The sequence below is a fragment of the Arvicanthis niloticus genome, chromosome 1, assembly GCF_011762505.2.
Source record: "Arvicanthis niloticus isolate mArvNil1 chromosome 1, mArvNil1.pat.X, whole genome shotgun sequence".
NCBI lineage: Eukaryota > Metazoa > Chordata > Mammalia > Rodentia > Muridae > Arvicanthis > Arvicanthis niloticus.
In genome coordinates, this window is record NC_047658.1 from 107,353,776 (window position 1) to 107,378,658 (window position 24,883).

At 45.2% G+C, this 24,883-nt stretch overlaps 1 protein-coding gene across 7 annotated transcripts; it reads right to left on the reverse strand.

Moving 5' to 3' along the window:
- Positions 1-18: 18 nt before the first annotated feature.
- On the reverse strand, positions 19-24,882 carry Sirt3 (sirtuin 3). 7 transcript variants are annotated; one of them, XM_034503931.2, is made up of 7 exons: positions 24,743-24,882; positions 15,263-15,451; positions 14,956-15,188; positions 13,671-13,771; positions 4,443-4,604; positions 1,257-1,466; positions 19-436 (listed from the first exon to the last, which is right to left on the reverse strand). In XM_034503931.2, the coding sequence occupies exons 2-7, from the start codon at positions 15,307-15,309 to the stop codon at positions 416-418; spliced, it is 774 nt and encodes a 257-aa protein (XP_034359822.1). In that variant the 5' UTR covers positions 15,310-15,451; positions 24,743-24,882; the 3' UTR covers positions 19-415. The 7 variants fall into 7 exon arrangements, with proteins under 7 accessions (XP_034359822.1, XP_076769235.1, XP_034359798.1 ...); XM_076913120.1 differs by having other exon boundaries at positions 24,732-24,861; XM_034503907.2 differs by lacking the exon at positions 24,743-24,882 and adding an exon at positions 24,313-24,443 and having other exon boundaries at positions 15,263-15,443.
- Position 24,883: the final 1 nt, after the last annotated feature.

Genomic DNA, 24,883 nt, shown 5'->3' on the forward strand with positions numbered 1-24,883 from the left:
AGACAAATGAAAGGATGCCAAGTTTTTATACTAAATTTATTTCATGTGAGAAATGATGTTTTAGTTAAAGATGCCACTTTATCAATTACCCTAGATTACCCTAATGTATCACCTGTATGGTGATGGCCATGCAGTACTGCCCTCTTGATAACTGTAAGGGCCACTACCAGAAAGCAGCGTCTGCACTACAAGCTTCAGCAGTGATGAGGTGGATGGAGCACACACATGGAGGGGCCCCAAGGGTCGACGTCCCTGGTCAGCCTTTTTAGAGGCAGCCTCAGGACCACTGCCCAGGTCACATGTTGTGGTCTGGCCCACATTTGTAAACCTGTTGGAGCTGTCTTCAGGCAAGAGGTCTCTCTGGAAATAGGATGATCTCCTGTGTGACTTTTCTGCAGCTGAAGAAGCCATAGTCTTATCTGTCCTGTCCATCCAGCTAGAACAGACAGGAGGTCAGTTAACACCACACCCGGAGAGGCTAGCATATCCCAGACATGGATCAGTCATTGAAGTCAAAGCAAAATATTTTATGGAACAAACTTTTGTCTTTGAAATGAACAAGAAAAGGGGTCCCAGAAGGCCTAGCACAACATAGGCAGCTAAATAAAGACCGTTTCCTAGTAAATGGCACCTGCGTGCATTCAGCCCTAAGAACCAAACATTGGAACAAAAAGATGTGATACTGGTGGTTACGGTGGTCACATCTCACCTGTGGAAGCAGTAAATGCCAAGGCTCCTCCTTAATATGCTGTGCTTCAATTTGGTCCAATTTCATTAAGAGCTCAGGCTAAACACAAGATGCTGGGAGCTTTTGCCAGCGAAAGTGGTACTACAGTCCAAGGCCCAGAGCCACATAACATCAATTGTGATATATTCTGGTGAGATCCTCTGGGCAGTGCTGCACCTTTTTATAATAATCACATATAACATGGTTCTCACAGGACATTATTTTCTGTGAATCACAGGTACTGTAAAACCTAGAATGGCATAGTGTTCCCTGGCTTCCTATTCCCAATGGCTGTAATGGATAATGGCCCTGATTAACAAACCATCCCTGGGTGGCTCTGTCCTGTGCAGGGTGCAGAGAATGTCAGCCTCTCAGCCCTCCCCTGCCCCTAGAGGTCCCAGAACCACGTAACAGCAGAGTTGTAGAGTAGGAAGCAAGGGTGTAGGAGTACCATCCTGCCCGACAGCAACACTCGAGGGCAGTGACCGAGGGTGCGCTGCTGGACTGGGCCAGAGCTTAGCATTTGTACCTTTCCATGCTCCCGCTGGATGAGATCCTGCAGCTCCTGTGTCCACCCCAGGAGGTCCACCAGCCTTTCTACACTGTGAACTACATCCCCTAGCTGGACCACATCTTTCCTTCGAGGACTCAGAGCAAATGGCCCCACCAAGTCACGATTGATGAGCAGTCGGGGCACTGATTTCTGTACTGCTTCAGACAAGCTGGCAAAAGGCTCCACCTGAAAGATAACCCAAATGTGAAGGGCAGGATGTCCACACACATCAAGACTGAGTACTACAGACACAGGCCCTGGAGCAGGAGTTATGGCAGACACTGAGACACAAAGAGCCCGCCACTTAGTTTCTGAAGGCTTTTACCCCTGGTCTGGGTGATCTCCCCCATCTATGGCCTCTCTCTTCTGCTCGGTGGGCCAACACAAACCCTGACTTCTCCCCATACTCCATCCTTCTACTCTGTCTGCATGTTCCACCTGCAAGCACTGTCCTTCTACCTTCTCTGTCCACTCTACAGCCTGGGCCCTGCTCTCAGCCTACCCTATACCTGCCTGACATAGAGGAGCAAGCACCCTTTACCATCCTGCTACTGCTCCACCTCCTGGGTCCGTCCCCATCAGTGTCCTCTTTCTGCACCAAGAATAACTGGGAAATGAGTCCTTAAGGGGTGATATCAAGCCTGGCTCTTATCTAAAAGGGAAAAGCCAATCCTTACCTTTCACTATGGAACTCTGATATGGGATTATGGATTTAATGTGAGCAAAACAGCTGTGGAGTAAGTTTGATCCTATACACCTATAATCCCAGCCGTCAGAGATGGAGACAGAAGGGTCAGATGGTCAAGGTCATCCTCAGCTACACAGCAAGTTTAAGGTCATCCAGGGCTACATAAGACCCTCGCCTCCCAAAACATTAAAATAAGGAGCTAGAAAGATGTTTCAGCAGTTAAGAGCACTTGCCGCTGCTGGGTCTGGTTCCCAGCACCCACATTCACAGGGCACAGCACTAGCAGGGCACCAGCAAGGCTGCTCCGGGTGGATGCTCACACCACCTACATCACACAGTGTACGGCTTCTGGCCATTTGTTCCCCACCCCCACCCCCCGCAAAAAAGACACCCATGAGGACACAGGCCAAAACACTAGTAGCTACTGGTCTTTAAAGCTGATTCTTGGGTATGGAGAGATGGCCCAGAGGTTAAGGGTACTAGCTACTCTTCCAGAGAAACTAGGTTTGAATCCAGCACCTACACAGCCGCTCACAACTACCTCTAAGTCTAGTTCCTGGAAATCACATGACCTCTTCTGGTCTCCACAGATGCCAAAAATACATGTAGACATAATACCCACATACATAGAATAAGATAATAAAAATTAAAAGAAAATAAAGTTGATTCTTCACTTTGCCTCTGCTGTTGTAAATGAGTCATTTGGTTGGTTGGTTGGTTGGTTGGTTGGTTGGTTGGTTGGTTGGTATTTTGAGACAGATTTCTTTGTATAGTCCTGGCTGTCCTGCTTCCCAAGTGCAGGTGTTAAAGGTGTGTGCCACCACCACCTGCCATAAATGAGTAGAAAGAAGCATATGGCTGTCAGGCAGTGGTGGTACACACCTTTCATCCCAGCACTCTGAATGCAGAGGCAGGAGATCTCTCTAAGTTCAAGGCCAGCCTGGTCTACATAGTGAGTTTCAGGATAGACAGGCTATGTAGAAAGACCCTGCCTCAAAACAAAAACAAACAAAAAAACAAAAAAAATCAGATGGTACATTTATAAGCAAGGAGAAATGGATATTTTCATTTTACTTCAAAAATAAAAGGAACTGATAGTCTCAGTATCCTTATCTGATAGCTGCCATAATCAGAAGAACTGTACCCATATACTGAGTACCACAGACCAGAGGGCCCAACCATTTGGCCCCTGACTGCCCCTCTACCCCAACTCAAGTCTGTCCTTTCTTCCAAACATGTATCTATGACAGCACTCTGCAATCTTCTACTTGCTCACCTTTCACCCAGTTCCTTCCTCAGGTTCCTCCTGACTCTACTTCCCACATATACATTTTGCTACCTTATACTTTCATAAGGTATTATACCTTTGCTACCAGATACCTCTGTAAGGTATGTGGCTGAGCTGGTGTCCTCAAACCCATGCAATGGGAACAGGGCACATCCTAGTCCTGTGGTAGCTCCCTCTCTCCCATGTCCTACATGGCATAGTGCCCTCTGTCTTTACACCCACAGCCCTGAGCCTCTGCTGGTTTGCCTAACCACCTGCCAGGACCATCTGACCCCAGCAACAAGGGCCTTTGCTGAGTCCTGTCCTGGCCAATTCACAGTACAGCCCACTAGAGCCTTTTTAGCAGAAAGCCAGAGCATCAGACTTCCCAGTAGTCATCTCCATGGCCTCACTGCTGGCCACTGTGGGATGCTCCGTTGAACCTTAGGCCAAAAGCCTTACCTTTTAATTGAGACCTAGTGACAAGGCTTACACTAAACAGGTACATTGTAATGTCACCCCTCCACAGCCCAGGCCACAATATTCATTCACTCTGACACTTTCCTTCCATACACACCACCATTAATGGTGCCTTAGTTTTGAATCTCACTTTAGTGGTATAAAGCATCAGACTGGCCTGGTTCCCATCATGCAGTAACAGTGACAGGCTGAGTGCAGACCTCGGCCTCGGCGTCTGCATATCTGGCCTCCTAAACAGAGCTTTTTGGACCTTCTGACCCTTTATTTTCCCACAGATGGGCTCCAGCCCATGGTCTTACCTCTTTACACCTTTTGGAAACTCTCTGGCATTCAGACTCAGATGCAGATTAAAAGCTTGTCCCCTCCAGTGGACATCTTCATACAGAGCCACAAACATACCCACATGCAGACCCCAACCCCACTGGTCCCCTGACTGGCCCCTACCAGATAACTGCTGATGATGCAGACAACCTTCTCCCACCAAAGGTGACTTCAAGACTGCCATCTGCTCTTCATCCCATAGTACAGCCGTGTCTAGATCAGTCCTTTTAGCCCTGCGTCATGGCTAACCTTTCACTACGTCCTTATGCCCTCCTACACAGCCATTGCTCTCAAACCCCAAGTGTCACCACCAATGACTTTACTCACCTGAAAAGGTGGCACCATCAACTAGGCCCTAGCCCTCCATTCCACCGTCCACCCCATCCCCACATGCCTTTCAACAAACCTCCAGGGAGGTCCCAAGAATGAGCAGCAGATCTGCCAAAGCGAAGTCAGCCATATGTAGTAAGAACCTTGCAGGCAGCTGCTCCCCAAAGAACACAATGTCAGGTTTTACAACGCCAGTACAGACAGGGCAGCGGGGCACCTTGTCTGCCATCACATCAGCCTGTGGAATCAGAGAGCAAGGGGGAGGAAGATGACTTTTAAAAGACAAAAACGCAGCAGCTTCTTGAGGAACACGTCCACAAATCTTCACTTTGTAATGAATCCCATGTGGCTTTAGCAATTTTTGTCAACTGTTTCTTAAATGCAGAGAGTGGCGGGTTGCAAATATTTCAAGTCAACTCCTAGACATCACCTAGTTTTACCCATAAATTTTCCTGTAGGCTCCACCTGGGCTGGACCACAGCCCTTAGAGTGTAGGTATCCTGAACACAGTGAGAAAGGCAGCACAGGCCTGTCCTCAGCTAGAGCTGAAGTGACCAGTGGTCTGCTTCTACCCTAGAGGTCAGCTGCAACTCACTGAGGACACTGTCAGGAGTGACCACAGCTGCCACAGACAGCTCCTTACAGGAAAGGTAAAGCAGATGACAATATCTAATAACTGACCCTAGACTATGTCTCACGCCAAACAGAAAAGGAGGCAGTATGCTTCCTGACAAGGCCACAGAAACATCCTTGTAAAATAAAGATTTATAGCTAACTCAGTAGATTTTAGTAGAATAAATTCAGCAAGAATGAGTAGAAATAACTGCCAACAGATGCCAGAAAGTATTAGCTACAGATAATAAAACTATATTGTGTTTAAATTAAAAGGGGAAAAATGACCAGCTTAAGATATCTAGAAAAAGAAAAATTTTAAATATTATAGATTATTTTTAAAAAGAACCAAATAGAACTTCTAGAAGTAAAAAGCAAAGGTAAAACTCAGTGAAAGAACTGTATTCTCTACAACACAACAAGGTATTGATGAGCTTGAAACAGATCAGAAGAAATCACCCAGAATGCAACACAAGCAGTAGCAATGACATACATTGCAGAGTAGCCATGACTTCCGGGGAGGAGGTGGGAGGAATGCTCATCCACTCAGAGAACACAGAGAGCAGGAGGAAGGGGGCAGATGTGATGAGCAGCTAAGGTGAGCCCTGCTAGGGATTCCCCTGCAGTGACAGCGAAAGCCCTGTGGATTACAACAGAATGACTCAAAGGGATCCATATAGAAACTCAACACAGGGAAACGGCAAATGCTTGAGGAAAAAAATCTGAAAAATATGCAGAAAACATGATTAATGGGTTTAGAAAAGCCATTACAACACAGAAGAAGGAAAGCAAAGTCAGCAAGCTCCCAGAGCTGAGGACTCCAAAGCCAAAGGTAGCAGACTGCGAACCGGTGACAGAAGAAAAAGGCCACATTAGAGAAGACGATGCCAAACTGACACAGGCACCAGCAACTGGTTTCTGACTGAAAAGCAGAGGCAGATCAGTCGGGAAAGAACATTTCCAACAAACATGCTGGAACATACATCCACGTGCAACAGAATGAACCTACACAGACTTACATGCTTCATAAAAATTGACTCAAAGTGGATCTGAGACCTACATGCAAAGACAAAAACTTCTAGAAGATGGCATGGGAGAACCAAGGTGAACTTCAATGGCAATGAATTTTTGGATTCAACACCAAAGCAAACCCTTGAAAGCAATAAGGATAATGTAATATCAAAATTAAGAACTTCTAGTCTGAGAAAGACAGTGTACAAAGAGTGAGGAGAAAAGCCACAGACTAGAAAAAATATTTACAGAAGACATATCTGATAATGAACTATTAACTAAAATAAATAAAAAATCTTTTTTATTACACTTTTAATTATTTTGTATATATAGGGCATGATGCCCACATGCAAGTTGGTCTGTAGGGATTGTTTCTCTCCCTCAGCATGTAAATCCCAAGGATAGAACTCAGATTGTCAGGCTTGGCAGCAAGCACCTTCACCTGTGGTACTTCGAATACGCAATGACCCCATGGGATCAGGCACTGGACACCTGGTCTCAGCTATTGGTGCTCTGGGGGAAATTTAGGAGGTGCTGCCTGGCTGGAGGAGATATGGCAGTGAGAGCTGGCTTTGAGAGGTATGTACCTCACCCTACCTCCACTTTGCTCTCACTGCTTCATGCTGGCCTTTGAAGACGTGAGCTCTCAGCCTCCTGTCCCTGCGGCCATGCCTGTCTCTTGTTGCCATGTGTCCCAACCAGATGGACTCATCCCTCTGGAACCACAAGCAAAAACAAAGTCTTTTTTTAAACTGCCTTGGTCACAGCGTCTTATCACAGCAAAAGAAAAGTAAATAAATACGCCTGTGCAGCCATCCTGCTAGCTCTGCAATGAACTCTGGAAGCTCAACTAGAAGAAATCAATTTTGAAAATAGCAAAATACAGCCGGGCGGAGGTGAAGCACACCTTCAAACCCAGCACTTGGGAGCCAGAGGCAGGTGGATCTCTGAGTTTGAGGCCAGCCTGGTCCACAGATTGGTTCCAGGATGACCAGGGCTGCACAGAGAAACCTTGTCTAAATCAATCAATCAATCAATCAATCAATCAATCAATAAATAAGAAGAGGGAGGGAAGAAGAAAGAGGAAGGAGGGAGGGAATGAAGAAGGGAGGGAGGGGAGAGAGAGAGAGAGAGAGAGAGAGAGAGAGAGAATAGCAAAAACCATGGATACCTCCCCAAAGAACAAAAGGTAACAACCACCTGAGAAGTTGCTCACCATTAAAAACCACCAAGGAACTGAAATTAAATCAGTAAGTATCACTGCACACCTGATCGGATCTGGCCTGGATCCTGAACATGAATAACTAAAAACTATTCATGAGGACATGGAGTAGTAGGGGTTCTGGTTGCTGGTTGGAAAGCACAGTATCATAGTAACTTTGGAAGACGTGTGTGTGTGTGTGTGTGTGTGTGTGTGTGTGTGTGTGTGTGTGTGTGTGCGCGCACACACACACATTACTAGGAACTGAACCCAGGGCCTCAACTGAACCAGTTAAGCTCTCTAAGCTATACCCACACATATATTACTAAGCTATACCCACACATATATTACTAAGCTATATCCATATATATATTACCAAACTATATCCATACATACATTACTAAGCTATATCCATACATATATTACCAAGCTATATCCATACATATATTACTAAGCTATATCCATACATATATTACCAAGCTATATCCATACATATATTACCAAGCTATATCCATACATATATTACCAAGCTATATTCATACATATATTACCAAGCTATATCCATACATATATTACCAAGCTATATCCATACATATATTACTAAGCTATATCCATACATATATTACCAAGCTATATCTAGTCCTAGTTCTTTGCTTCTTACAAAACTAATCACACTTCTACTATGATCCAAAAATCATGTTTAATATTTACCCAAAGAACTTGAAAGCTTACATTCATACAAAAACCTGCATAAAGTAATTTGTATTCTTGAACTGCAGCATTCATATTGCTAGCAGAGTGGATGGACCACGGCACATCTAGACAAATTGGACATTACCGAGTACTAATAAGAAGTTAGCTGGTGGGCCAGAAAAATAGAGAATGTGCTGTCCTGATGGTGGCCGTTTTCATAGCTTAATCTCAGAGGGTTTATTCAAGGACTGTGACAGGTGTGTGTTTCATCTGTTAATACACACTAGTCTAGACAAGACAGATCAGTAAGAAAATAAGATCAGAGTTGCTAAGGGTTGGGGTAGATGAAATATGAACGCAAAGAACCCAAAGTTGCTTAAGGAGACAGACAGTAGTCCAAACCCACAGAGTACACCACACTAAGGTTACTGTGGGCTCTAGGAAGTGTTGTCCATGAGTCCACCAGCTGCATGGCGCCTGACTTTGATGGGCATGCTGGCAGTGATGGGAGCTGTAGGTGTAAAATATGGGTGTGTGGTAACTATCTGGACCTTCTACTTAAGTTTGCTAAAACTCTAAAAATAAAGATTTTGAAACAAAACAAAAAAGCTTATCTCCAGAGGCCATGTGTTGAGGACTTACTCCCTAGCCTGTGGTACTGTTGGAAGGGGTAAGACTCCCTAGCCTGTGCTACTGTTGGAAGGGGCAGAGCCTGAGAAGACAGGTCTCAATGGAGAATCGGGTTGTGTGGACCATGCCCTCAAAGGGTGTGGACTCCTTCCTCTTCTTTTCTCTTTTCCTTCGTAATCATGGGATAAGCATTTTTGTAACACACTCTCCCATCATGATGTGCTACTGTGTCACAGGCCCAAAACATGGGCCAGAATCTCTGACACTGGAGCCAAGATAAACCTTTTATCTTCTAAGTTTATTACCTGAGGTATTTCTTGTGGTAACAGAAAGCTGATATGACCATCCTAAAACTTGTTAAAATTCATATTGCATGGGCTGGAGAATTAGCCTAGTGGTTAAGAGCACTGCTGCTCTCGCAGAGGACCTGGGTTTGATCCTCAGCACCCACATGGTGTAACTACAGTCCCAGGGGACCCAATGCCCTCATGTTTACATAACACACATACAGATGTATATGTGTGTGAAATAAAGAAGTTTAATTCATATTTCCTGACTTTAAAACTTGCTACAAGCTACAGTAACCAACGCAATGTGATGGTGGCATTGAAAAAAGATGGATTAAAAAAAGCTCAATAGAACAGAGCAGAGAGCCCCCAACAAACCCCTACACACATAATCAATAGAACAGAGCAGAGAGCCCCCAACAAACCCCTACACACATAATCAATAGAACAGAGCAGAGAGCCCCCAACAAACCCCTACACACATAATCAATAGAACAGAGCAGAGAGCCCCCAACAAACCCCTACACACATAATCAATAGAACAGAGCAGAGTGCCCCCAACAAACCCCTACACACATAATCAATAGAACAGAGCAGAGAGCCCCCAACAAACCCCTACACACATAATCAATAGAACAGAGCAGAGAGCCCCCAACAAATCTCTATACACATAATCAATACTTTTTTTTAAAAGAATATCAAACCTACGATGTCAAAAGTATCCCCTCTCCAGGAAAAAGACATTGGGGTAGGGCCCTCATGCCTCACTGAACGATAGGAGGATCAGAGCCATTACAAGGTCCCCTTTAATTACTAGAAATCAGGCCTCTATCCCCACCTTTGCAAGATTGGAATCGCCACAGTCCTTCTGTACTTGGAGAAGGGAGGAGATGTCAGGGTCAGCCTTGCTTATACACTGAAGGCCTAAAATCAGCCATAGGCCTAAGTCATCCTGCTAACACAAAACCTTGGTCTCTGTGGATAAACACTGAAACAGATAGCTGTAAGATACTGTAAACAGGCAGCTTTGGTGGAAATTTACCAGCCTGGATAAGAACGAATAGCCATAGACCTTGTGGATAGGTAACCTTGGTGGATAGTGCCAGCTTAGATAAGAAACAAGTGAATCATAGGCGGAGTCATAGTGAGCTGTTCCCTGAACCTTCACCCAGCCAATACTCTGTTCTGGAAGATATCTGGAAGATATATTCCCCCTGAACACCTACGCTCCTGTATCATCCCCTTCCCCACATCCTGCCTTTTTGTGTTTATAACCCCTGTGTGAAAAAGTAAAAATCATGGTTTGATTAAAAGAAAAAATAAAATTTAAACATTTTTTTAAAAAAAGAATTATCAAACCTATTGTTGGGGGCGGATGGGAAGTATAGTTTCATCCACTACAGTAGCTGGGCATGATGGTGCATGCCTTTAATCCCAGAATTTAGGACACAGAGGCAAATGGATCTCTGTAAGTTCAAGGCCAGCATGGTCTACATAGCAAGTTCCAAGCTAGCCAGGACTACATAGTAAGACCTTGTCACAAAGGGGGTTGAGGGGAGCCTGTGAGGGAAGCTGGAGAAACAGATTAGTTAAAAGTACTGGCTGCTCTTCCAAAGGACCTGAGTTCAATTCCCAGCACACACATGGTGGTGGCTCACAGCCTGTCCATTCATGCATGTGTTAGTTGTTATTAGAAGAACACAAGGAGATTGTGCAGCTAAGATCTGGGCACCCTTGGCAGTGCTATGACCGACGCCTCGCAGAAACAACTTAAGGGATGAAGCATTTCTTTGACTCAGTTCATCATGGTGCCAGGGGTGGCTCCACTCATGGACATGGGAATGTATGGTTGCTGCTGTTCATACTATGGCCAACCAGGAAGCAAAAAGCAAAGTGCAGAACCAGAAGCTGTGTAGCCTTCAAAGTACAGCACCAGACTACAGATGGGGCGTCCAAACATGCAACTTTGTGGGGGACATTTTACCCCAAACTGTAACAACTTCCAAGCTGATAAACTAGAAAAGAATGGAAGAATAGAGAAAAGAAAGACGAGTCAGAGGAAGAGACAGAAGAAAGATGAGCAGTGGGAAGAACACAAATCACAAAGTAAGATGGTTGATCTGAATCCCAGGATCCCAACAATTACACCAGCTTCCACTTGTGCACCATGGCACATGTATCCCCCCCCCCCACACACACACATGTACACAAATAAATAGAATATAAATGCAAAATATAAAAGTAATCTATAAAAGAATAAGGAAGACGGAAAGTAGATACATGCAGATGAGCACCAACCAGCTGAAGGCAGATGCACTCCACCCAACAGACTCGGCAGAAGTGACTCCAGTAACCAAGAAGGAAAACTGCTGGTTTGCACCAGGCTAGCCAGCGCCCCAGTGATATTCACTGTCAACCTGACTGATTTCAAGGACTTAAACTATTGGTAAAGCACATCTCTGGGAGTGTCTGCAGGGTGTTTCTAGACAGGGCTAACTATGTGGGAAAGAACCACCATGCTTGTGGGCGGCATGAGCCCATGGGCAAACTCCAAGAAATCACTTATCAGATTCACTTTGTCCCTAATTAAACCCTATTTTCCAAAAAGCCCTCAAAATGAGAAATAAGAACCTACTAAGACAAATAAGCCAATCCGAGGACACATGAGGTCTCTTTAAGAGGGACCACAAAGACCGATCTCAGGTAAATCCTGTGCCCAACAGCCATAGCCATGTCTACCCCCCACCCCCAAGTGGCCGCTGAGGTTTGTTTCCTCCGGAATTCAACACACTGTGCCTGAGTAGTCCTGCGCTCTACTGCTTCCCACTGTTCCCATCTTGCCTTGTGGTTTTGGTCCTTGCTCATTTATGATTAATGCTTCTAGCTTCCAGGCTTCAAATGATGCTAACTGAAGGATACCACCCCTGGCCCATCCCCTTCTCCTAAGGGCCATTGCATCACCTGAAAACCCTGGCCCTGGAGCCCATACATTTCACCTCTCCCCAGCATGGAACCATCCACCATCCCTACCAGCTGCAAGTAGCCAATGTGGTTGGCTCCATGTTCTCTGGACCTTACAGAATAGCAAGTGTGAATCTGGACCACTTATGAACACATGCATGTGGAGGGCAGAGGTCTCTGGACCTTACAGAATAGCAAGTGTGAATCTGGGCCACTTATGAACACATGCATGTGGAAGGCAGAGGTCTCTGGACCTTACAGAATAGCATGTGTGAGTCTGGACCACTTATGAACACACGCATGTGGAGGGCAGAGGTCTCTGGACCTTACAGAATAGCAAGTGTGAATCTGGACCACTTATGAACACATGCATGTGGAGGGCAGAGGTATATGCTGAGCATCTTCTTTAGTCACTGTCCACTGTGCTCGTGTGCGTGTGTGTGTGTGTGTGTGTGTGTGTGTGTGTGTGTGTGTGCATGTGTGTGTGTAGACAGGATCTCTCTATGTAGTCCTGGCCCTCCTAGAGCTCAATATGAAGACCAAGCTGGCCTTGAACTCACTGAGGTCTGCCTGCCTCTGCCTCAAGTGCTGGGAGTAAAGGCCTGTACCACCACACTTGACTCCACCTCAGTTTTTGAGTTTAGTGTGCCTCACCACCTGCAGCTCATCAGTTAGGCTTAGGCTGGTTTGCCAGTGAGCTCTACAGGTATACCTGTCTCCGACCACTCAGCTCCTGAATTATACACATGTACTACTGTGCCCAACTCTTACAAGGGTGCTTAACACTGGGGATCTGAACACTGGTCTTTGTGCTTAGCAGAGCTAGTATAGATACTAGCTTGTTCTAAGGATCTGAGATTCCAGGTGGGCTGCCATATCTGCCTAGCACTTAGATGGCAAGCACTTTACCTACTGAGCCATCTACCTATCCCCTCCTGAATTGTTTTTAATAGCAAAAAATATATATTAAGTAACAAAAGGAGTAAACATGTCTCAGATGTTAACATATCTATTACACTGAACAGGAATGTAGAGAAGTCATAAAAGAAATATAATAGGAATCAATGAACTAATTTTAATATTTGGAGGTATGTCTATATAGATACCTACATGCATGTTTATATGTACATATATCTTCTGTTTTAAAAAGCCAGACTATTACATTATCCCCCAATCATGAATGGCAGGCAAAAGGGATTGGCTAAAGAGAGATTCATTTTATTTCTCTTTCCGTTCTTTCTTTTTTTCTTTCTTTTTGTTTGTTTTTTCAGACAGTATCTCATATGTAATTCTGGCTGGCCTGGAACTCACAGAGATCTGCCTGCCTCTTGCTTCCACGTGCTGAGATTAAAGGCATGCTCAACCATGCCTGCCATGGGAAATTCATTTCCCTGTATATTTCCGACCTGCATTTTTGGGGTGGAGGGGTGCTGGCCATAGAGCCCAGGGCCGTGTGTACTAGACAAGCACTTTGCCTTTGAGCTGCGTCTCATCCTCAGCCCAGCCTTGGTTTTTTTACAAGTATATATTATTTTTCTAAGGCAAAAATTTGAGAGCCAGGCATGGTGGAGCACATCCTTAATCCCAACAGAAGCTAATAGATCTTTTTGTGTTCCAGGCCAACCTGGTCTAAATAGTGAGACCTTGTCTGAAACAAACAAACAAACAAAGCCAAGTATGGTGATGTATACTTGTAATCCCAGCACTGGGGAGGCAGAGATCCTGAGGGTAGATCTTTAGGGTTGCCTGGCCAGCCAGCCTAGCTATTTTGGTGAGTTTCAGACCTCTGCTAGCACCCTATTTTAAAACAAACAAATAAAGAAGCACAAAACAAACTATTATAAGATTCTCTATCCCCCCCGCCCCCAAGAACTGCAGAAGGCAGAGACTATTTCATGAGGTGACTCACCCATATGTCTTCCCCAGGGAAGGACCTTCGACAGACAGTGCATGTAGCTGATACAAAGGACCCATGAGCTTCAACCAGCTTTGAAGCAGGGATACCAGATGCTGAAATTCAAACCAAATCTCAGTGTTACAGCCTCTGGGATGGCTATGCAAGTACACAAGCACATCTTCTGGGCTTGACAAAACTGATTTCAAAAAAGCTGTATGGCTAATAAGCAAACAGAAAAGGACTTCTTAGTTGGGTATGGTTGCACAAGCACATAATCCTAGCACTGGGGAGGCTGAGGCTAAAGAACTGAGGGTCCCAAGACAGTCTGAGCTACGGAGTAAGTTTGAGGCGAGCATGGGCTGTAGCAGAACCTTCTCAACAACAAACGGGTTCCCATGAAGTTCATCTCTGCTCTTCAGTAACTGCAGTGCTTAAACCCAAAGCCAAGAAATTCCTACCTTCCCCCTAAAACCTTTCCTTCTGCTTAGGAAGACACTTGGGGTAGTCACTACTGTCACTGGTTCTAGGCTGTAGATTCCTTTTCACAGGAATCCTGTCCTTGCAATGTGATGTCTTACTTCAGACCACAGCACCCCACAGAATGGCAGAGAGTCTGATCTACCATGGGCCTACATATTGCACCTTGGAGAAGCAGCAGCACCTCCCTCAGGGTACTCAGATTCTAACCATTGCTGTCTCGGTGTGAAGCAGAGCCAAGACGTCACTAATTGACTTGGACAACACTGAAATGTTGGTGGCTCTTCAGTATAATGGCATCAGAGTTATGCTGCAACAAGGCTTTATCTTCCAAAGACACCCATAAACATCTAGACATTGTTTCTATATTAACACCATGATGTGAGGGATCTGCCTGGAAATCATCTGAGGGTGAAAGAGAACAAGGCCTGGCCATGTGTCACGCACAGAAACTGAGGGAAAGAACCAAGGGGTTCCCTAGGTGGGAGCCAGAGATGGAGGGAAAGATGGAGAAAGAGGGGAGGGTGGGAAGGAGAGATGAAGAGAGAGAGCAACAGAGACAGAGAGAGAGACAGAGAGGGAAAGAGATCCACACTAGATTCAAAATAATATGAATTTTAGTTCCATCTAAAACTCAGAACCCAGAAAGTGTGTAGGAGACAGGCCTACAGAGAGGTTTCCATGTGGCCTCAAACACAGAAGTGGTAAAGGCATAAATAACCAGCTGCCTAGCAACAGTCCCAGGATTGACATAAACACTAGGCCGGCCATAGACAATCCTGAGAAACAAGCACAGACATGCAAGGGACCAAAGGCTCACCTCTCTCAAGCCCGTCGATATTCTGTGTGTAGAGCCGCAGAAGGAGCTCCTTGTCATGGAGCAGCCGAAGGAAGTAGTGAGTGACATTGGGCCTATAGTGGCCAGGGTACAGCTCCTTGGCCAACGTGAAAAAGGGCTTGGGGTTGTGAAAGAAAAAGCCAAGTTCAAAGATAGCCTCAGGGTATGGGATGTTGTACTGCTGAAGGTTGCTGTAGAGGCCACTCCCTGGGGATCTGTAGAGAGAAGGGAAAGGCTGAGCCCTGCAGAAGACAGTGGGAAAAAGACATCAAAGGGAACTGCAGCATACCTGAAGTCCGGGATGCCACTGGGTGTGCTGATGCCGGCCCCCACCATGACCACGACCCTGCTGCAGGCTCTGGTCCGAAGCAGCTCAGCTACATCCTGCAGAGAAAGCTTCTTCTCACTGCTTCCTCCACATCCAAAGCCACCTGAAGCTCCCACGGAGAGGGATATGGGCCTTCTCCCACCTGGAATACTGACAGCAAGAGCACAGAAGAAAGGCAGCAGGCTACAGTCAGTCTTAGGCTAGCATGGGTGAGTGCAGCTGTTCCCACCAAAGGTGGACACGGCCTCTCCAGTGCCGTCCACACGACTCCTTTCCCACTACACGTGACTACCAACTAAAGCACAGAACCATCTTGCATCAGGAATTGAGATTTACTTGGGGGCAAAAAATTTCTGATATACAGACAGGTTCCCTGATTTACATCAGGGAACCGCTATAGTCTCATCATCAATGGTGTGAGCTGAAGGATTCTGAAAAACCACAGCTGACTGACCAGTTGGAACTTTAGATTTGGAATGTTGCAGATCCAGAGCCAAACTTACCTTGAGCTATCTTTAGTCCCCTGGATAGAATACCTAACATCCTTTTGACTATGAAGTAAGACCTTTGGAATATCTTGATTTCAAACAACACAAGCTTCCACTAGCCCAGGAGCTAAGACTCTCATCAGACAGTAACTGAAACCTATAGCAGAGATTGTACTTTAACCCACCTACCTGATGCTCCCACTGATTATAGTCAGTAAATATGTGAATTTCTGACTGTCTTCTGTTCTGTGACTGAAAGTTTGCATAACTCCTTCCATAAGTGAGATTTTACTTCATGTAACCTGAGTCCATGTTTCCAGGGCACAGTCCTACTCATACTGGGCTCACAATAACCTATGCCTTATGCACTCTGAAGCAAGAGCTGTGCTTTGTGTCCACGGTCTAGGCAGTCAGAGTGAGACACTCATAGATGATCCAATCCCATCAGAGGAGTCATCAGGATCAATGCCAAGGACCATAAGAGGCCTTTGTGTTCAACTGTGCCACCTCCTTGGATAGATGTGTAAGAGTCCTCCATGGGGCCCAGAGTCTGGACCTGCTTTTATTTGGCTGGTGGTCCACTGGCTTATCTAAGTGCTGGACTGGACAGCCTCTTGCTGGTGCAGAGCAACTCTTAAGAACATCAGTAATAGAGTGCCCATCAGATTCCAGCATTCACGATTTTCTCTCGGCACTCTTGCCCCCACCCACCCCCTTTTTCCCCCCTCTGTCTCTTCCTTGTTGCCACCTGGCCCTTCCTTTTAGTTTAGCACTCCTGTGGGGGCCTAATCATAAAGATGGTGGAGATAAGAGGCACTTGCTCTCTCTAGTTCATCAGGGCAGAGTTATCAGAGAAGCCTCAGACAAGAGATTTTGTTCCCTTGGAAGGAACCTTGCTCCCAGCTGGGAAGACACACATAAGAGGGAATCATCCTGTGTCCTGGGTGCCCTTACTTTCCTGCAAGCACATATGATAAACTCAAAATACAGTGGGCAGAACTGCTCAGTGAGAAGCAAGGGGGCTACTTCCATAAGTAAGGGGCACTTGAAACTTAGCCCTAACACAAACCACACCAGCAAGTAAAGCAGGCACCAGGTCCCAGGGACACATGCACTAACGTGGACACAGCTCCAAGGAAGGAGCGAGACTTTGGAGAACACCTGACAGTCAGTACTCCAGCTGTTACATGTTTGATAATTTCCATAGTTCAACTTATAAGTATTTAAACAATGGGGAACACTTGATATTTCTAAATTGGTTTTGTTTTCTATGCAAAACCAGATGCCTTAGGGAATAAAAGACAAAAATAGGCAAAGTAATTTGCATTTCAAAGCATCTTCTGGGAAGAAATTATTAAAATTGCCGATGTCTATGAAATTAGGTTTAAAAATGAGCAAAACTTTTTAATTAGTATGTTAAAATAATAGAAAATAAACAATGAGACCTTAGAGATGTGTTAGAATTTAAAGACAGACTCCAAGGACTCTAACACCCTCCATTCCAGTCTCCTCTATCCTTCCTGGATTTGCCTCTTCTTTTTATTTTGATTTGTTTTTCAAGACAGGGTTCCTTTGTGTAGCCCTGGCTGTCTTGGAACTCATTTTGTAGACTGGGCTGGCCTCGAATTCAGAGATCGCCTGCCTCTGCTTTCCCAAGTGCGGGGAGTAAAGGTGTGGGCCACCACCGCCTCACACCTCTTCTCTCTGTATCACCCTTTCTTGTCTTCAATTCTGTATCAGGGCCAGTGTTTGGGGGCACCCTTTAATCCCAGTGCTTGGGAGGCAAAGGCAGGCAAAGGCATATTTCTATGCCAGCTGGGACTACATAGACTCTATATCAAATAGAAAAAAAAACCCAACAACAACAAAAAAACCTATTAATTTTCAAACGTGGGTCAAGAAATTGAAGTGTCTAACATATCAAAGCAGGTCTGGACTCCAGGTTCTCCCAGCACCCCTCAGTCCCTACCATTAAAGGATATGCCTGCCACACACACCCCCTCTGAACACTCCAACTCAGAGGCTGGACTGCCCTTCCTCAGAGGCTCGTCCCTATATAATCCAGATATTGGTAACCTTTTGTGCCTTTGGCCTCCTGGCAGCTGTACTTGGTTTCCATCTCTGCCTTCCCCTCCCCTTCTCCCTACATGGTTCAGGGTCATGACAACTCTGGACTCTCCCAGATGTGCCTGCCTCTGCCTCTGCTCTCTTACATATCTATAATAAATTTTCTCCTCCAGCATACCTACGGGCAGTCATGTGCTTTTCTTTCCTTTTTTCTCTTTTTCATTAAAAAAAAAAAAATCTGTATCAAAGGAAACGATTGTTATAATGGTGGTTTGAATAAGAATGGCCCCCACAGGCTCATAGATTTGAATGCTTCATCACCAGGAAGTGGCACTACTTGAGTGAGATTAGGAGGTGTGGAGTAGGTGTGGCTTTGTTGAAGGAAATGTGTCACTGGGATTGGGCTTTGAAGTTTCAAAAGCCAATGCTAGGCCCAATCTGGCTCTGCTTTCTCCAGCTACCTCTCCAACACCATGCTTGCCTGCCTGCCACTATGTTCCCCTACCATGATGATAATAATGGATGACTAAGCCTCTGAAACTATAAGCAAGCCTCAGTTAAATGCTTTCCTCTATAAATGTTGCCATGGTCGCAGCCAGGGCTACAGAGAAACCCTGTCTTGAAAAAGAGATGCCACAGTCATGGTGTCTCTTCACAGGAATAGAACAGTGACTAAGACAGCCTCTTTGGGGATACAGCCCACATGCAAAGGACAATTGTGGAAAGGGTAGGTAGAGTTCTTGGACTTACATCAGAAAACAGTGTCCAGAATCCAGAAACAGAAATAGGGATATGATTTACAACAAAGGTATCCAGTGCTTCTCAGTGGGGAAAGGTCTGTTGTGTTGCTATTGTTTTATATCTAAATGCTGGAATAATTAAATGTCAATCAGAAAAAATAATTGACACCTTCCTTCACAGGATATATAAATATTGATTAGAGATAAGCTAAGAACATTGGTACATCCTGTAATCATGGCTACTTAGAAGCTGAGGCAGGAGGGCCCTTTAAGACTAGGAGTTCAAAGCCATCCTTGGCAATATAGCAAGATCTCATCTCAAAAGATAATGCATCACAGTGTTGAACAGTAATTTGCATCCCCCAAAATTGTTTGCCCCACAGATGAGTCTACACATACAGACACTGAGGGACCCTGCCCCCAGTTAATTCTGATTGGTAAATAAAGACCCCAGCAGCCAATAGCTGAGAAGAGCCAGGCAGGGTTTAGGTTTCCTGGGCTTGGGACCATGAGGAGGAGGAGAAGGGAGCCATGGAAAAGTAAGAACAACCAGGAGGGAGGAAAGCTGCCATGGGCTAGAGGCCCAGAGAACATGGCCCAGAGAACTGGCAAACTGGAGCTGAGAGCAGCCCAGATGAAACCTTGTACGTAATAACTTGAGTTATGGACAGGAGGTAGATTCTAACAGCGTGGAGGGTGGGCAGTTGCCCAGCTACTGTACTGCCTAAAGTACATTTAAAATATAAAGCTGTGTGTGTTTCGTCCAGGAACAGAAATGGTCAAAGGCAGGAAGAAACCCTGCACTGGGGTTTTTTTTTTTTAATATTTTTTACAACATATATGTAAATATATGGCTGGATAATTTATGGGAGAGAAGATAGAGAGGAAAGCTTTGGGGAGGGGGTACCAGGCACAATATTCATTTTCTGGCTTCTTTTCATTGGTATCAAGAGCATATAAATGTCTCAATGCCTAGAAATTTAAGTAGAAGAAACACTTGAGCCCTAAAATTCATATATAAGCCTGGTGTTCCTTGGAGCAGCGGAGACAAGAGGATCCCTGGAGCTCATTGGCCAATCAACGTAGCCAAATTGGTAAGTCTCAAATTCATCTAGAGTCTTTGTCTCAAAAATCAAGGTAGGAGCTAGAGAGATGGCTCAGAAGTTAAGAATACTTGCTGCTCTTCCTGAGGACCCAAGTTCAAGTCCCAGCACCCACATGGTAATCCACACTTGTCTATAATTCCAGCTCTAGAGGGCCTGATGCTTCTGACCTCTTTCAGCACTTGCAACCGTATGAACATATCCATGTGCAGACACTCACACAACTACATATAACTAAGAGGAATAAATATAAATACTTTTTTAAAAAAAACAGGTAGAGGGGCTAGAGAGATGGCTCAGCAGTTAAGAGCATATATTGCTCTTCCAGAGGACTTGGGTTCGATTTCCAGCACCCACATGGTGACCAGTAACCACGTATAACCACATATAACTGCTGTTCCAGGGGATCACGCTCCTTCTTCTGTCCTTCACAGGTACTGCATACATACGGTGCACAAACAAAACATGCAAGGAAAACACCCATACACATAAAATACATAAACTTTTAAAAATGGTTTTTAAAACACACACGCGCGCGCGCACACACACACACGCACACACACACACACACACGCACCCAGTCGCTTAAAAACACACAAGGGGGAGGGCAATACAAACAGCACAGAGCCTGCAACCTGGCCTGAAAATGCACTCCCATAAAATTCTGCAGCCCATCGAACACTGGGTACTGCAGCTTCACTTGGCCCTGGAAGGTTCCTGAGTCTACAGCCTTGACTCAGGACTCTTTTGAAGTCTAACCAAGCTGCAATGTCTCCATCACCGTGACAATCTGCCCTGAATTCAAGACCATCAATCTCTGGTCACAGGTACTTTTCCTCACACCTTGAGAGCTGGAGAACCAGGCCAATTCTCCCAACAGATGGCCCTAGTCACCAGTATAGAGACCCCTCCACACTGGTGGAAACAGATCAAATTGACAGCCCTCCCCACATAAATGACTAAAGTCCACACATATGTAAAACGGGCAGCTGAGAATGTCTCTTTTACTCAAATACAATTCAGAAATAAAGATGCTGTCAGCACATCTTTAGACAGGACACTTCAGAGCCTGTCTTCCGGCAGGATGATCCTAACACTGTTTGCTCTCTTGTCACTTCCTTTGCTCCTTACAAAATCAACTTCACATCCTGCTGCCTGCTTTCCCAGAAGCTCTCCTAGAGTGCCATTCATTCTCGCGATAGTTTTAACCCTTCATTTTAGCCAAACAGAAGGCATGTTTGCTGTTTATATCCAAGTCCTGGTAGTTCTAAGTAGCCCTTCTCCCATCAGCGTGTTCTGCGTGCGAAGCATGGTCTCCACTTCAGAGTACCACAATCCCACAGGGTCAAATGGCTTGCTGAATCCCCAAAATAATCACTGGCCCTCCTCTTACAGGCAGCTGTGCTGGCTCTCTCTTTTGTTACAGCGCCTGTGGCTGGCTTTTGCTACTTTGTGGATTCTTTCTTCCATCCTTCTCCACTCCTTTTCTTTCACCCTTTTTAACCCCTAACACTGGAAAAAAAAAGAGAGAGAGAGAGAGAGAGAGAAAAGAGGATAGAGAGGAAAGAAAAGAGATCCACGAATAAAATCAGGTCAGAAAGGAGACGAAGTTATCATTAGATTACTTTTCCTGCTGATTAGGGGCATCGAATTCCTTGGGGCAAGTTTGATCTTTGACATCAGGATATCTAATAGGTTCTTGTTTCTTCTTTGTGAATGACTACTTAACCAACCACAACCATCAACAAACAACCCACCCACCTCTCCCGGCCCTAGCATTTATATACCCTGTGAGAAGTACAAAATTCCAAATGTCATGCAATCACAGAAACTACACACACACACACACACACACACACACACACACACACACACCAGAGCACAAGGCAAACCATAGCTGCTGTGGACAATCTGAAGCAAGCCTATACCCAACACTGGGAAGTAAAATGAAAGCATTCTTATAATATTTCTATGATTTAAAAAAAAAAAAAAAAAACACAAGATGTCAAAACTGTCACTACATGTGGCTGTCAGCTCTCCCCACTATGCAGCTGTGTGCATCCACTACATCCACATAGAGTTGGTGGTCAGTTATCCAGCAACTTGTATGCCATCAGCAAGTCAGGAGTAATCCTCCACCACCCTGAGCCTCAGCTGCCAAAGCTAAAAGCAAGGAGGCCAAAGCTGTTTGGGGTATTTTGTTGCTGTTTTTGGTATTGTTTTGTTGTGCTAAGGGTGAAGAGGCAGAGAGCTTCAGCCCTGAATTATAGCCCGCTCCTAATTCTTACAGTCTTATTTGGAGAAACCTGTTTATAAACCTCTCAGCACAGAATACAGGAAATATACAAGAAAACAACAATAACAAACCCCAACATAGAACGGCCGCGCCTCCTCCAACACTGCAGAAATGGGCCAGTGCTTCTGAAGAAGCTGTATCAGAGCTGTATCAGAGTTGGGCATAAAAGTGCTTTACAAAGGTCCCCCTTCTAAGGTAAGTCAGATCCCTCCTAGGGATCTCCCGATGAAAACAAGAACGAGAGGAAGCAAGCCCTGGCTCCAACACACCTCTCCCTCATAATACCCCATCACACATGGCACCCAGGGCAGTCCACTCAGAGTTCTTGCCCTAATATTTTCTGAACTCCTCTTAAATACAAACCATATGAGAATACAAAAGGGACAATAGAAAAGTTGTGACCATTGCTGAGTGTCTGCCAACTGCTAGACATCACTCAGGGAACATGAAAGACATTTGTTAGTTGCCTGTACAAAAAAAAAAAAAAAAAAACAACAAAGTTTGCAAGTCACTGACATACACGTGGACAAAATTTTACCAAATATCTACAACGAACTTAAGATATAATTTAAAGTACATCTACACGGTATGGAAAGCTGGAGATGAGGAGACCCAGAGGCTAGTACTGAGTACTGCCCAAGACATTGCAAAGAGACAGAGGATGAAGTCACAAAAGAGTCCAAAATCTAAGATCAAGAGCAGAGGAAATGTTCTGTAAAGGTACCCTCCTCACAGACATCCCAGGGCTCCCGTGTTAGGGCTGATGACAGCCAGACAGTCCCACAGATGATCTCATATTAGAAATGCTTCCACAAATTAGAATGTCTTTTCTGATCCCTGCTCTATCCTCAGCACCCAGAAGTCTGGGATGGAGAAAAGGCTCTGTGGCAGTAGCCTAAATAAACACCTATTTATTAAAGTCTTCCCCACATCAAGTGAATATACCATTGTCTATCCAAATATTCATCCATCATCAAGTACTTCCATTTCTTTGCTAACAACTGTAAATCCTAAAAATGTAAGGACTCCAGGCTGGGTCTGTAGTTTGGTGGTAACATGCTAGCCTACCAGACAAGTACAAAGCCTGAGTCTGACTCCCAGCACTGACAAAAAAAAAAAAAAAATCCAAATTTGTACATTATATTTATAAATTGTCCAATGTTGTTTGAGTTCACTGAGAAGATGGCTTTGGAGACAAGGCTGACAATCCCTTCCCCCATATCAGACCCATGTTTGTCTCAAAGTCCAAAGTCTGGAGGTCTAGCTTCCCTAACTGTGTGATAGGACAGAGAGAGAAGAGCAAAACAGAGTGAAAACACTCGTGCCCTTGAGAACAGCTAGGTGAGCCGGTTCCAGCAGAGGTTACTATTGTTTATCCCAATATAGGAAAGTGCCTGCAAGGAAAAGAAAAGTGCCAACAGTGGAAAGGAAAACTGAAGGCAGACACAGAGAAAAAGCTCACCTGGGAGCTCCAACTGACTGTCTCATGTCTGTTGGATGGAACAAGTGTCCAAGTTGATATTACCTCTCTCTGTTGCCTTACTAAAACAACCTCACTGAAGGAAGGGGTCACTCTATTCTGCCAGGGACTCTTTACTGGGACTTCCACCTGGCTATCTTAAAGGAGCTTCCTCAGTAGCTTTCTGCTGGATTTTTAAAAAAAAATATGCAATGTGATCATTTCTAACTTAATAAACTCATTTCAAACTGAAAATATCCCTATTATTGATCACTCTCCGACTATACGAAGTACATTACTAATTTGCAGACAGTATGACTGTTAGTGAAATTTTTATTTTCACAACCTTTATGGGGGAAAATTAAAACATAAGTAACACCTGGATGTGGTGGCATGTGACTGTAATCTCAGTAGCTTGGAAGTAAGGAGGATCAGGAGTTCAAGGTCATCCTTCACACAGCCAGCTAAAGGCCAGTTTGAACAAGAGACCCAGTCTCAAAACAATACAAACCCTGTAACTTTACACAAGGCAGTGTAATGGGAATTTATGCTCAAAATGGGGTGCAAACATCACGTTATTGTAATAATTCAAGATTAGAAAGTATTCAATAAGGAAATGGTTATATAAATTATAAGATGTCCATACAATGAACTTCTATAAAATAGTTCAAAGACTGTGCTGCAATAGCTACATAGAAAAACATCTATAAAGAGATGAAGTACAGATGGCCGGTCAGAACCTTGTGGAAGGGCGCACCTGCCAGGTCCTTACTCCCGCAATTGCTTCCAGACACCCGCCCCTAAAACACCGCTGACAGCCTATCTGCGGGACCCCGTGTCTCCCCTGATGTGGCTCACCTCCCGGACCCCACAGTCTGAGCGCGGCCAATGCCAGTCGACCGCTCAGCGCCATGATGCTCTGCAGGACGACGGCGCCTAGAGGGTCAAGTGCCATCCGAATCCCCGCCCTCGTGTGCCTAGCCCCGCCCTCTCGGCACTCTTACTCCCGCCCCCTTCTGGCCAAGTCCCGCCCTCCCGCGCCTTTCCTCCACCTCTCACACCGTGTCCAGCCCAACTCCCGGCACGTTAACCCGATGGGTCGAAGGGTGTGTTCATGCCTGGTGCAGGCAGCTTCCCCCTCTGTGGGACTCTGACATATTGATTGGGAAGCCAAATCGGGAGATTTCATCGTTTTACCGCGCTCTCGACCTCCTTGAGCAGGCGGGTGGTAACTAATGCTCTCTAAGCGCTTACTGCCGTCAGGAATTGCATCACACCTAGTCCTCACCAGACACCATCCGTTTTCAAAGGACCCACATCTAAAGGCTTGAGGCTACGTGATCAGTCGGTGGCCAGCTGTCCCCAGGCACCTCTACTCTTTAACGCCTCAAGGGCAGGGCCAGAAACCTGGGAGAAGTTTGGCGGAAGC

What these genes read in the sequence shown, in the direction of transcription:
- Sirt3 (XM_034503907.2), bottom strand. Translation starts at nt 24,409, where the DNA reads ATGGCACTTGACCCTCTAGGCGCCGTCGTCCTGCAGAGCATCATGGCG. An exon ending in CAGACTGTGGGGTCCGGGAG is followed by an intron (nt 15,444 to 24,312) that starts GTGAGCCACATC and finishes TCAGTATTCCAG; the next exon opens with GTGGGAGAAGGCCCATATCC. An exon ending in TCCCTGGGGAAGACATATGG is followed by an intron (nt 4,605 to 13,670) that starts GTGAGTCACCTC and finishes CTGATTCCACAG; the next exon opens with GCTGATGTGATGGCAGACAA.